Raw genomic sequence first — 10,210 nt, 5'->3', positions numbered from 1 at the left:
CATATAATCTAAAACCCCAAAACTCCAAATCCAAAATCAATAAAAGATCTCTTAAAAGGAAACACAAACAAAGATAATAACCAAAGTTTATTTGATTTTGGCATTATGGTCAAAAGATATCACAACAAAATCAAAAGGGGGACATACATACAGTGCCTGCTCAGACATCCATAAAACCATCTTTCTGTCTTTTACACTGTTCTGTAACATGTCTTCTGGTCATCACCCACATCCACTGTGTTGCTGCTCCTTTCACTCTCACACATGCAACCACTTGATTCATCCCCTCTCTTGTTAAACATACTCTCAATAATACAATTATCTGTAAAACACACGCACGCGTCCTCTTACAAAATGCACAGTCACACACACATTCACACACACAGGCATGCACACAGTGGGCTCCTGTCTATCTGAGGCTGTTGCTGTTGGGTTGTGATCCAGCAAGGCCGGGGTGGTCGGGACTGTGGCGGTTCTGGAGCCGGGGGACAGAGCATCAGCAAAACTCAATTAATAATGTTCATTTATGACATACAAGTTAAAGTTCATAATGAGAGAGAGCCTGGGCTTTATAGTCATGCAGATGATCGGAGATGGATACAAACCAAGGGCTGTAATACTACTTGTAGTCTAATTAAGGTAATACAAGTCTCTCATAACTCACAACACACGCATAAAACCTAGATATTCATATTTAACCAACATCCGCAAGAGATTATTTGAGCTGAACGTTAAACCTCTGAACTGAAGTGGTGGGTGATATTCAGCTGCTTCTGATCAGCTGATTAATGAGCGCCCAGGGTTATAGGATTGTTAGCTGAATCATGACACTGAACTTTAAAATATTCTCAGAAAAGACTAAGTGATTCAAAATTATGGATCCCATCAGAGTTGTGGGCAGAGGTGCATTAACTAGTAGACCGCACCAGATGGTTAAACCTGCATTAATTAGTATTTTATTTCAACATTTGTTTAAATTTCTACATGTAATATGAAAGAGGGGGCGACTCGTAGTGAACCCAACAAAAAACTCAAATCACCCAACACAGCAGCTGTGCTTAAGGATTTACTGTATGATACGGGCTCTGCTGTTTCCAGAAAAAACATTGTACACTACCTTCCCAGCACTCAACAGTAGATAGACACAGTTTTAAACTTGCTGGTGAGTTAAATACCTAGCAAGCTGAGGACCCAGACGTTTGAGAAAACATCTGTGAAGACCACAAGCTAAAAGGACTGTGCAGGCTGAAGTGTGCAGGAACAAGACCCCAATCAGATGATCATGTTATAATCTGTCGACTGCGTGTTTTTGTTGGAAACTGTTTGCTAGGTAAACCGTACATTTATGAAGTGATAATAAGCAAGCTAGTCAAGCTAGTTTGAGTTCTTTCACTCCCTAGAGTCCAAAAATCAACACTGCTCTGTGTTTATGAATTATATGAATTAATTGTTGTATTTGGTTTAAATTCCAGTACTCAGTATAACCTTTAAGATAATAAACGGTAAGTATAGGTCTGGCTTGGTTAAAGTCAAGATAAGGGACTCGAAAGGACTTCCATCTTTGTTCATGACCCACAATAATACATAATTGTTAACTGTGAATTACTGGGGTCTTGATAAATAGATTTTATTACCTTCTTCTTTTTCTTGTCTTTCTTCTTTTTCTTGCGGTCAGGATCGTCGTCCCTCTTTTTCTTCTTCTTCTTGGGATCAGAGTCTGATGGAGTTTCTGTGATGTAAAAAAGAAGCAGGTCAGTGGCCTGAAAACGTGTTACACTCCTTTGTGTTTGTGTAGAGGTGTAGTTTATGTTGTACCTTGTGGTAGTGGGTCCTGTGGTCGATGGTGTTTGTGCTTGTGTTTGCTCTTCTTCTTTGGGGGCTGTATGTGCATTAGTCTGTACTGTTCTGGGAGCTGGAAACACAAACACAAAAACATGTATGTAAGTACTGAAAGATACTGGTTTCAAGCAGTCCATATACTGAAACTGTACACAACTTTACAACTTGTTAGGGTGCATGTGTTGTAGTTCGTACCGGTCCTGTGTGTAGTCTGAAGCCTGTGAGCAGAGCGCCGGTCAGTGGGCTGAAGGAGTTCCCACACACTGGAGGCTTATCAATCAGAGAGCGCAATGAGCTGCCATCCTGAGTGCCTGGACAGTCGATCATACCTGCAGCACACAGGAGAAAGGAGACGTTGGAATGAAGGGAGGATAAAGACTGAAATAAAAATGAAGAATGAACAAAGATAGAGCAAGGCAGTGAGCACTGTCTGGAGACATGAGGATGGCGAGTAGAAACAGTGTCAAAAATAAAAGCAGTGTAATGTTGAGGGTTTCATCACTATATCTACCATTGTGGACAGATTACAGATCAGATCTGAACTACAACGGAGAACTCACTGACCAGTCTTTCATCTATTTAAAGTATATCTCATACAACAGGTGTGTTTTTTTTGAGATAACAGCTCCAGCAACATTGAATTTTAGTGGCCTTCATCTGGGTCATCATTTAATTAGTAGGTTTGGTATAAAGGTGGGAAATGACGGCAGGCATGTATTTGATGACCAAGAGTTTGTGACCTTTTCAGAAAACAGCTCCATCTCCAGAATGAGGGGGATGAACATTCGTCAGTGATAACTGGTAAGCTGGTGTCTACTCTGAACATGAATCACCATCACAGATGTGTGTGTGTGCAGCCCCTGTCATGGCTTGCCTGCCAGAGGCCACGTTTGTTCCCACAAAGAAACCCACCTGGTAACTCTGGTAGAAAGTTGCTGAGCTTCTCCTTCACCTTCTTCCCACAGAACTTGTTGTAGGCGTGCTCCAGGTTGTAGTGCGTGATGAGGTTGGTGTTGCCCGTTAACTCGTTTCCCACTAAACACAAGGGTTCATATTAGCATAGACACTTCATTTAACAAATTTATACATGTAACTAATTCATACATCTCAAAAATAAAGTAGCAAAAATATAGGTAGGTAATCATTTACAGCCGGAGCTCATGCCAAGTTCAGAGATGCTCATTCCTGTGACTACAGCAGTTACATAACGTTTAACATTTAAACATAAACTAGTGTTAAAATATAGGAAACTCAGTAATGTTTTAGTTTCACAGAAACAACATAATACCAAACTACCTATGAAAAACAGACTGATACCGGTAATTGGCTTATCCTGTTGGCTAACGTTGGCTAGCACTGTTTACAAACTGCTTAGCAACCTTTAACAGAAGCTCAACTCTTTCTTTAAATTCACAAAAACATAACACACAAAGCACACGGCGCTTATAAATGTCCGACCGTACCCGGTAGCTCCCGCAGTAAATAGAAAGGTTCATTCATGGCTCCAGGCTTCCGCAGTGCAGGCCCCTCATCCCCGAGTTGCGGTGGCATCTGCCCCGGCATGGCGACTTGATTCTGCGGCAGAGGCGGCGGAGGTTTCCCCGGTCCAAAACCCAGAGACGACGAGCCGGGCGGTACCTGAGTTTCATTTTGCCCGAACAGAGTTGAAAACATTTCCGTCATATCTACCACGAATAATACATTTATATGAAAAGGAAAAGCCGGTTTCTTCAAGCTTATGGCCTGTTTTTAGTGAGTTTGTTGTTCACCGTGAACCCATCCGTCTCAACTACTCGACTCTTCACGTCTTTGTGGCATAATTTTCATGGCCACGTACCGTAATACCAGACATAAACACGCACATTACCGTAATGATCAGAGTATGTTGGTCCACATGGAAAATAATAATCACAGAGGTCACAAAACAAATTTTATTTCCAAGATTTCAAGTTTATTTTCAGACAGACACAGGAAACAAAATCAATATGTATAGTTAAGTTAGTTGACTCGTAGTATAATTTGAAGATTACACATCAAAGACATCAGCGGGGCAGAGAGAAGATGCCAGCGTTTCAAATTCTGTGACTGATGCCTGAAAGTGAGAAGAGAAAAAAGCAAAACCGTTGACACTCAAGGCAAACTTTGAATTTATATTTCTGCTTCTGTCATAAGGTTCAGATATCTTTTAGCCTTCAGTGATAAGTGTCCTTCAAAATTCCCTCTTACTTTCCACTCATCAACAGCTGCTGAAATGCGGTTTTCAGTCTGGGCGATACTCTCTCTGCCAGCCTGAACCTTCTGTGCAAGTGCAGCATTCTCTGCTTGGACCTTTTTCAGCTCCAGTCGCATGTATGCCTCCTGCTTTTGATAGTAGGGCATCAAAAAGCTGCAAAGGTCCTGCTCAGGAACCCCACTGGGCCGCCTAACAGAACAAGTAAGATGGTAAAGATTTAAGTGTAAAATAGACCATATACAAATGTTCAGACATAATATATTTCTTAGTGATTAAAACAACAAAGAGAGGAAAGTGTTTTATAGGGAAACTGAGCAGTACAATCACAGGCTTAACACATAACCAGTTGATCATTTCATAAGAGACTGAGAGGAGTTTTTAATGCTGTTTACAAACCATGCAGGGGCTGGTTTGTCCTTGGCAGCACGCTCCAGTTTGTCCAGCTCATTCAGTTTGAACTCTAAATGACCTTCTTCAGTCAATCTGCTGATATCCTCCTTCACACACACACACACACACACACACACACAGAAACACAAGTATTTGTGTAAACAAGTGATAAGACTGTGTAGAAAAGCACCAAACGTTCCATTTATTGTTTATTTACATACATTGTATTAATGTATTGTGCTGCACACCTGTATACTCCTTCGCAGCTCCTCTATGAACTGCTTGTGAATGCTCTCCATCCTCTGAGGGTTCTTCTTGTACAGTGGACGAAAAGTGCTGGCAAATCTGTTAAAACTGTTAATGAAAGCAATGTCGATCAAAAGTGCAGCAAAGTGTGGTGTTCCAGAAAACACCAGGCCTTTTCTTGAACAGCTAACTCTAGTACTGAAATGATTGGTTGATTAATCTATAAGTTAAGCAACAGAAAAAAAATAGCAACAATGTTGATTACTAATTATGAAAGCATTTATCAAGAGAAAATGTAAACAAGAAAGAAAGAAAGAAAGAAAAGAAATCACTGTTTACTGCCTTTGAAATGTGAGAACCTGCTGCTTTTATATAGGTCACTGTACACAAGAAAGAATGAGGCATATTTGAGATACCTGCACTTTACATGAGCGTCTTCTATTCATAACAGTTTTACTGCATTTATTTGACAGCTGCAGCTAGTTTGAGGCAGTCCTATACAAAATAGTTTCAGATTCAGATTCAGGTTCATACTTTATTGTCCCCAAGTGTAAATTTGTTTTCATAGTCTGTATGCACATTGAACAAATAACATTCAACACAGAAAAACACAAACCAGTTTCCACAGACAAAAACACCACAACAAACCAACACTGCTACCTTCTACTGACATTATTTAAAGCTGTGATGGCAATGAAATGTGTTTATTGTTTTCACAGGTTATTTGTCTGTATCTGATACCAGAGGGGAAGAGTGTGAAACATGGGTATAAGAGTATACACTTTAATGAATGAGGAATAATAACCTAGCTACTGATTTAATAGTAAAGGTAGTTATTCGTCTGTGTTACGTTGTTTTCCCTTTAATACTTAAAGTACATTTTCCTGAATATACTGAAATACTTAGAGCCTCAGAAACACTGTCAAAGCAGGACTTTAACTTGTAATGGTGTATTCTTATTGTAGGTAAAGGATCTGAATACTTTCTCCACCACTGTTGCCAAATGTAACAGTATGATGTAGTGACATTTATAGCGCTGAGGATCAATAACATGCGACAAACTAGGACTGCTGCTGCATTCACGGCTTTCAACGTCGGTTCGGGACACTTTCCCACCATAAACACAGAAGAAGTCACAGTACCTAGCGATGTCGATGAACTTTTCCAGGCTCTTCTGCATCACTTTGTCCAACAACTTCAGTCTGTTGAACCGAGCTCCCGTCTCCTCTGCCGGCTTACACACCGCCGCTGCTGCAGGGTTTGAAACTTCTCCCGTAGCTTCATTACTTTGGTTTTCAGCAGAGTCTCTAACACATGTGCTAGCTACCGTCTCTTTTTGCGTTGCTACTTCGCTTTCCTCCATTTTTTAGCTTCCTCTGTTTACGTTTTGCAGTACCCGCCAAATCGACCGCTTCTTCTTCTTTGACGTTGAATGGTAGCTGGCATCTTCAGTGCTGCATTACTGCCACCTTCTGGTGATAGGGAACTCATACAGTGTCCAGTTAATCAAAGTTTCCCATTAGTCCTGTTAGGGCTAGAGTTCGGCTACAATTTCTAGTAACAAAACTCCTTGACTTTGGTGAGCTCATGGATGGATCATGAGAGACTTGGTCCCTGGACAGAGACCCCCAGATTCTTTGGCCCCTTGTAGGTCCTCTCAGTAATTCATCCACAGTTGCTCTCTCCCTTTCCCAGTAGGCCTGTAGCACTTACTTTGGGTTAGTGACTTTATCTCCATGACCTCTGATATTCATCCAATAGTCGTTGTTCTGCATAAACACTGAGGTATTTCTCCCGTCTCAGATTGCAGGGCACTCTGACTGCCTCTATATTAGTGTTAGACCCCGGTCCTGGATCACATCTCATCCTGCAAGTACAGTTTTTAATGCTGATCCATAAATTACACTCCCACGAAGTAAACTTTATCTAATTAGAGCTACATTTATAACATATACATTTCAACTAGGCAGTATCAGCTCTCCACCACATATTCACAGCGTATTTAACGTGAGCCCAATCTACGGCAAGAGGCTGTGCCCACAAACTACGAAATCATTTTCATGTCACGCATGCGCAGTTGAAAGCAGTAAGCACGTCCAGTCAGCTCCTTCAGCTGACATTTCTCCTCTACCCCCGCGGTGTTGGCTGTCGCCTCTGCCAACATGGGTCTTATCACAGGAGTCTGCACCTTCTTGTACCACTTACCTCAGATTTACAAATGGCTGCTGAAACCGTATTATATCACCTCGTTCTTCATGACCGTCGCCTTCCTGGTGGTCCGAAAAGTTCCCGGTCTGTGCGAGCACCTGGCGACCCAGCGGGAGGACGGGTAACTCCTGCGACTTTGACTGGGTGAGCACGCTGGGGATAGTGTGGCGCTGCGGCGGCCGCATGCTGCTGCTAAACATGGTCGCCGCTGTAAAATGATATACTTATCACAAAGTTGTCTCGTGTTTTGTGCTTCTGCTTTACAGAGAGAGCTGGAGATTCTCATGTTTCTTAGTGCCATAGTGATGATGAAGAACAGGAGAGCCAGTGAGTAAACACTCCAAACCACTTCAGACCTCAGGGGCCCAGAAACCTTAGACCTGGTCTTAATAATTACAGGTGTAGATAATTTGATTAATCACTATTTTCTGTAACATTTTGCACCACTGAAGTAGAATATCTGCTATAACTTGGTCCTCCCTCTGGTTGTAAGACCTTGCTTTAGTTTATAATATACATGTGTTGTTTTATTGTACCGTTGTGTTTCATCAAACTGCTTTAGTATTTTTTGTGTGGGAAAGTAATCCACATTCAGAAACCTCAGGCGAGATGGTATTATTCCTCATTAGAGAACTGTTAAGGCTACAACCAACAATTATTTCTGTAACTAATAGGTCTGACAGGTTGATCAAGTTTGATCATATGATCAATAATCAGTTGATTGTTCAGTGTAGAAAATGCTCATCTTTTATTCTCTGAAGCCTAAGTTAACATATTCAAATGACTTTTTTTGTTTGATCAACAGTCAAAAACACAAAGCTGCTGAGTTTAGTATCATAAAAAACAGACAAAACTTACAAAGCTGGTACCAGTGAATGTTTTGTCTTAAACGATTTAATCAAATTATCATCAATCTGCTAATATTTCCCATCAATTTAGCTAATTATCTAATGAGTAACTACTCATTTCAGCTCCAGAGTACTGGGCTGTTGCTCAGAGAAATAATTAAACTGAGATGTACATTTGTGATCAATAGGAACCCAACAACAAACTTATGCCTGGAGGCTTGTGGGAGTTTAATGCCCCACCCCCTTCTCCTTTTCTCTCTCACACACACACACTGATGTTCACACACACACACACACACACACACACACACACACACACACACACACACACATTTGTTTATACGTAAACCAACTGATGTCATAACATGGAAAGTGTTTGTTTACACTGTAAACAGTCTCGTCATCAACTCCCCCTCCACTTCATCATATCCAACAACAGGGATGCTGGGTATTTGTGTCCTATAATGTGTAACCGTTAAACTTTAGCCAAACAGGTATTTGTGGCCTAATGTGTAACTGTTTCAGATCCTTGACCTGAAACCAGGAAGTCACATCCAGAAAACACTGTAAAACTGCTTTGTTGCATCAACACCACAGCTGCAGTGTGATCTGACCTTCCTCTGACCTTGTATGAGCAGGCTGAAGGTCACTCACCTGCTTCCTTTTTGTCCCTCCTCTCTTCTTCCCTCCCTCTCTCAGTCACACTGGAGCAGCACATAGGCAACTTGTTCCTGTTTAGCAAAGTGGCCAACGTCATTCTCTTCTTCAGGCTGGACATTCGGCTCGGCATCCTTTACCTCGCGTTGTGTGTCGGTCAGTGGCCTCAAAACCTTTGTCACAAACACTGTCGCGCTCATGACTACATATGAGTCGTGGGCAGGGATATGTACAGACAATTACAATAGTCAATAGTCACTCCACCTCAAGATGGGGCAATTCTTTCTCCATTACAGATGCAGGGTATTCCTCAGGACATTATCATGTTATAGTCAGTTTTGTCAGTAGATGACTGCCTAAACTATGAGTAACTCATTAAAAATGTGCTATGTGAAATAGCACCTGCTCCTTTCCCCTGAATGTTAACATTTTATTTCCTACAAGTATATTCATTTTTGTAATGTTAGTTGAGGCGGCCTATTTTCAAAATAAAACAGAATGGGAAACCCCCAATACAGGATCTTATTTAAAGCCAAACATTGACTTGGACAGTTTCTATGGTAGATTTTAAATAGAATAAGAAAAAACCTTGCAAACTGCAACTTGAACTGCTCTTTTCATTACTGATGTTCAGACCCAGCACTGGTCATAGTGAGAACATTGCTGCTATAGCGTTGGACAGTTTCTATGGTAGATTTTAATAGAATAAGAAAAAACCTTGCAAACTGCAACTTGAACTGCTCTTTCATTACTGATGTTCAGACCCAGCACTGGTCATAGTGAGAACATTGCTGCTATAGCGTAAAGGAGCTATGATCGCTGTTCGAACAATGCTTTAAGGTTTTTACTGCGTATTAATGAACCTATCTGAAAATGTAAAACTTTAATTCAGCCATTGTTTTCATCCACTCTTTAAACCTCACATCAGTCTGTTTATCTGTGCCTTGTCTCCAGCATTTGTCATGACCTGTAAGCCACCTCTCTACATGGCCCAGAGTACATCAAGTACTTCAGTGATAAGACCATAGACGTGAGTGTTACTCTACACACTGTGAAGAATTGCAGTTGACATGTTTGTAAATCCTTCATGATGTAAGAAGACCATGTTAATGTGCAGCAGTACCACAGGCTTCTGATTTGTTAAATACAAGCTTCTGTTCGGTCTGTTGGGACTGTTAACGTCCCTGAGATGTTTATGGGTTAGTCAACTATTCATATGCAACAATAAGTATTTGTTTGCATTTTGGACAGTGTCTATGAAACACTGAAGGCCACAGTGGTGGAAGATCTCAGATCTTTACTTAAGTAAAAGTACCAATGCCAAAGTTTCACAATGCTCCACTGCAAGTACAAGACCTGCATTCAAATCCTACTCATGTTAAAGTTCAAAAGTACTATCAGCAAAAACGTACCTGAAGAATCAAAGCGAAAGTACTTGTTATGCAATGAAATGTCCCCTGTGAATGATGCCACATTATACATGATTATACTTGTTTATTTATTGTAGCTGCTCAGGTGGAGCTCGGTAGTTTAGTTCTGTGGTTTCAAACCAAGAGGTAGTCAGGAAACCACTGATTTAGTCATTTAATCATCATCCTTAATCTTTAAAACTTAATCTGAGAAGTAACTACAGCTGTCAGATGTAGTAGTGTAAAAAGATCCAATATTTCCCTCTGAAATGCAGTGGTCAGTAAAAGACTATAACAGCATTAAGTGAAGATACTCTAGTATAATACAAGTACCTCAAAGCTGTACTTAAATACAGTACTTGAATAAATGTAGTTACTTA

General features: G+C 40.8%; 2 protein-coding genes across 2 annotated transcripts; both read right to left on the bottom strand.

Moving 5' to 3' along the window:
• Window positions 1-68: 68 nt before the first annotated feature.
• Window positions 69-3,668, bottom strand: LOC108894710 (mediator of RNA polymerase II transcription subunit 19-A-like). Its single transcript, XM_018693330.2, has 6 exons — window positions 3,303-3,668; window positions 2,752-2,874; window positions 2,035-2,168; window positions 1,816-1,912; window positions 1,635-1,729; window positions 69-475 (listed from the first exon to the last, which is right to left on the bottom strand). The coding sequence occupies exons 1-6, from the start codon at window positions 3,520-3,522 to the stop codon at window positions 410-412; spliced, it is 735 nt and encodes a 244-aa protein (XP_018548846.1). The 5' UTR covers window positions 3,523-3,668; the 3' UTR covers window positions 69-409.
• Window positions 3,669-3,811: 143 nt separating this feature from the next.
• On the bottom strand, window positions 3,812-6,732 carry LOC108894707 (polyamine-modulated factor 1-like). Its single transcript, XM_018693327.2, has 5 exons — window positions 5,851-6,732; window positions 4,711-4,816; window positions 4,469-4,569; window positions 4,066-4,261; window positions 3,812-3,931 (listed from the first exon to the last, which is right to left on the bottom strand). The coding sequence occupies exons 1-5, from the start codon at window positions 6,069-6,071 to the stop codon at window positions 3,866-3,868; spliced, it is 690 nt and encodes a 229-aa protein (XP_018548843.1). The 5' UTR covers window positions 6,072-6,732; the 3' UTR covers window positions 3,812-3,865.
• Window positions 6,733-10,210: the final 3,478 nt, after the last annotated feature.

Source organism: Lates calcarifer, linkage group LG8 (genome assembly GCF_001640805.2).
Source record: "Lates calcarifer isolate ASB-BC8 linkage group LG8, TLL_Latcal_v3, whole genome shotgun sequence".
NCBI lineage: Eukaryota > Metazoa > Chordata > Actinopteri > Centropomidae > Lates > Lates calcarifer.
The sequence above is the reverse complement of the archived record's forward strand: the minus strand, read 5'-3'. Positions and strand labels throughout refer to the sequence as shown.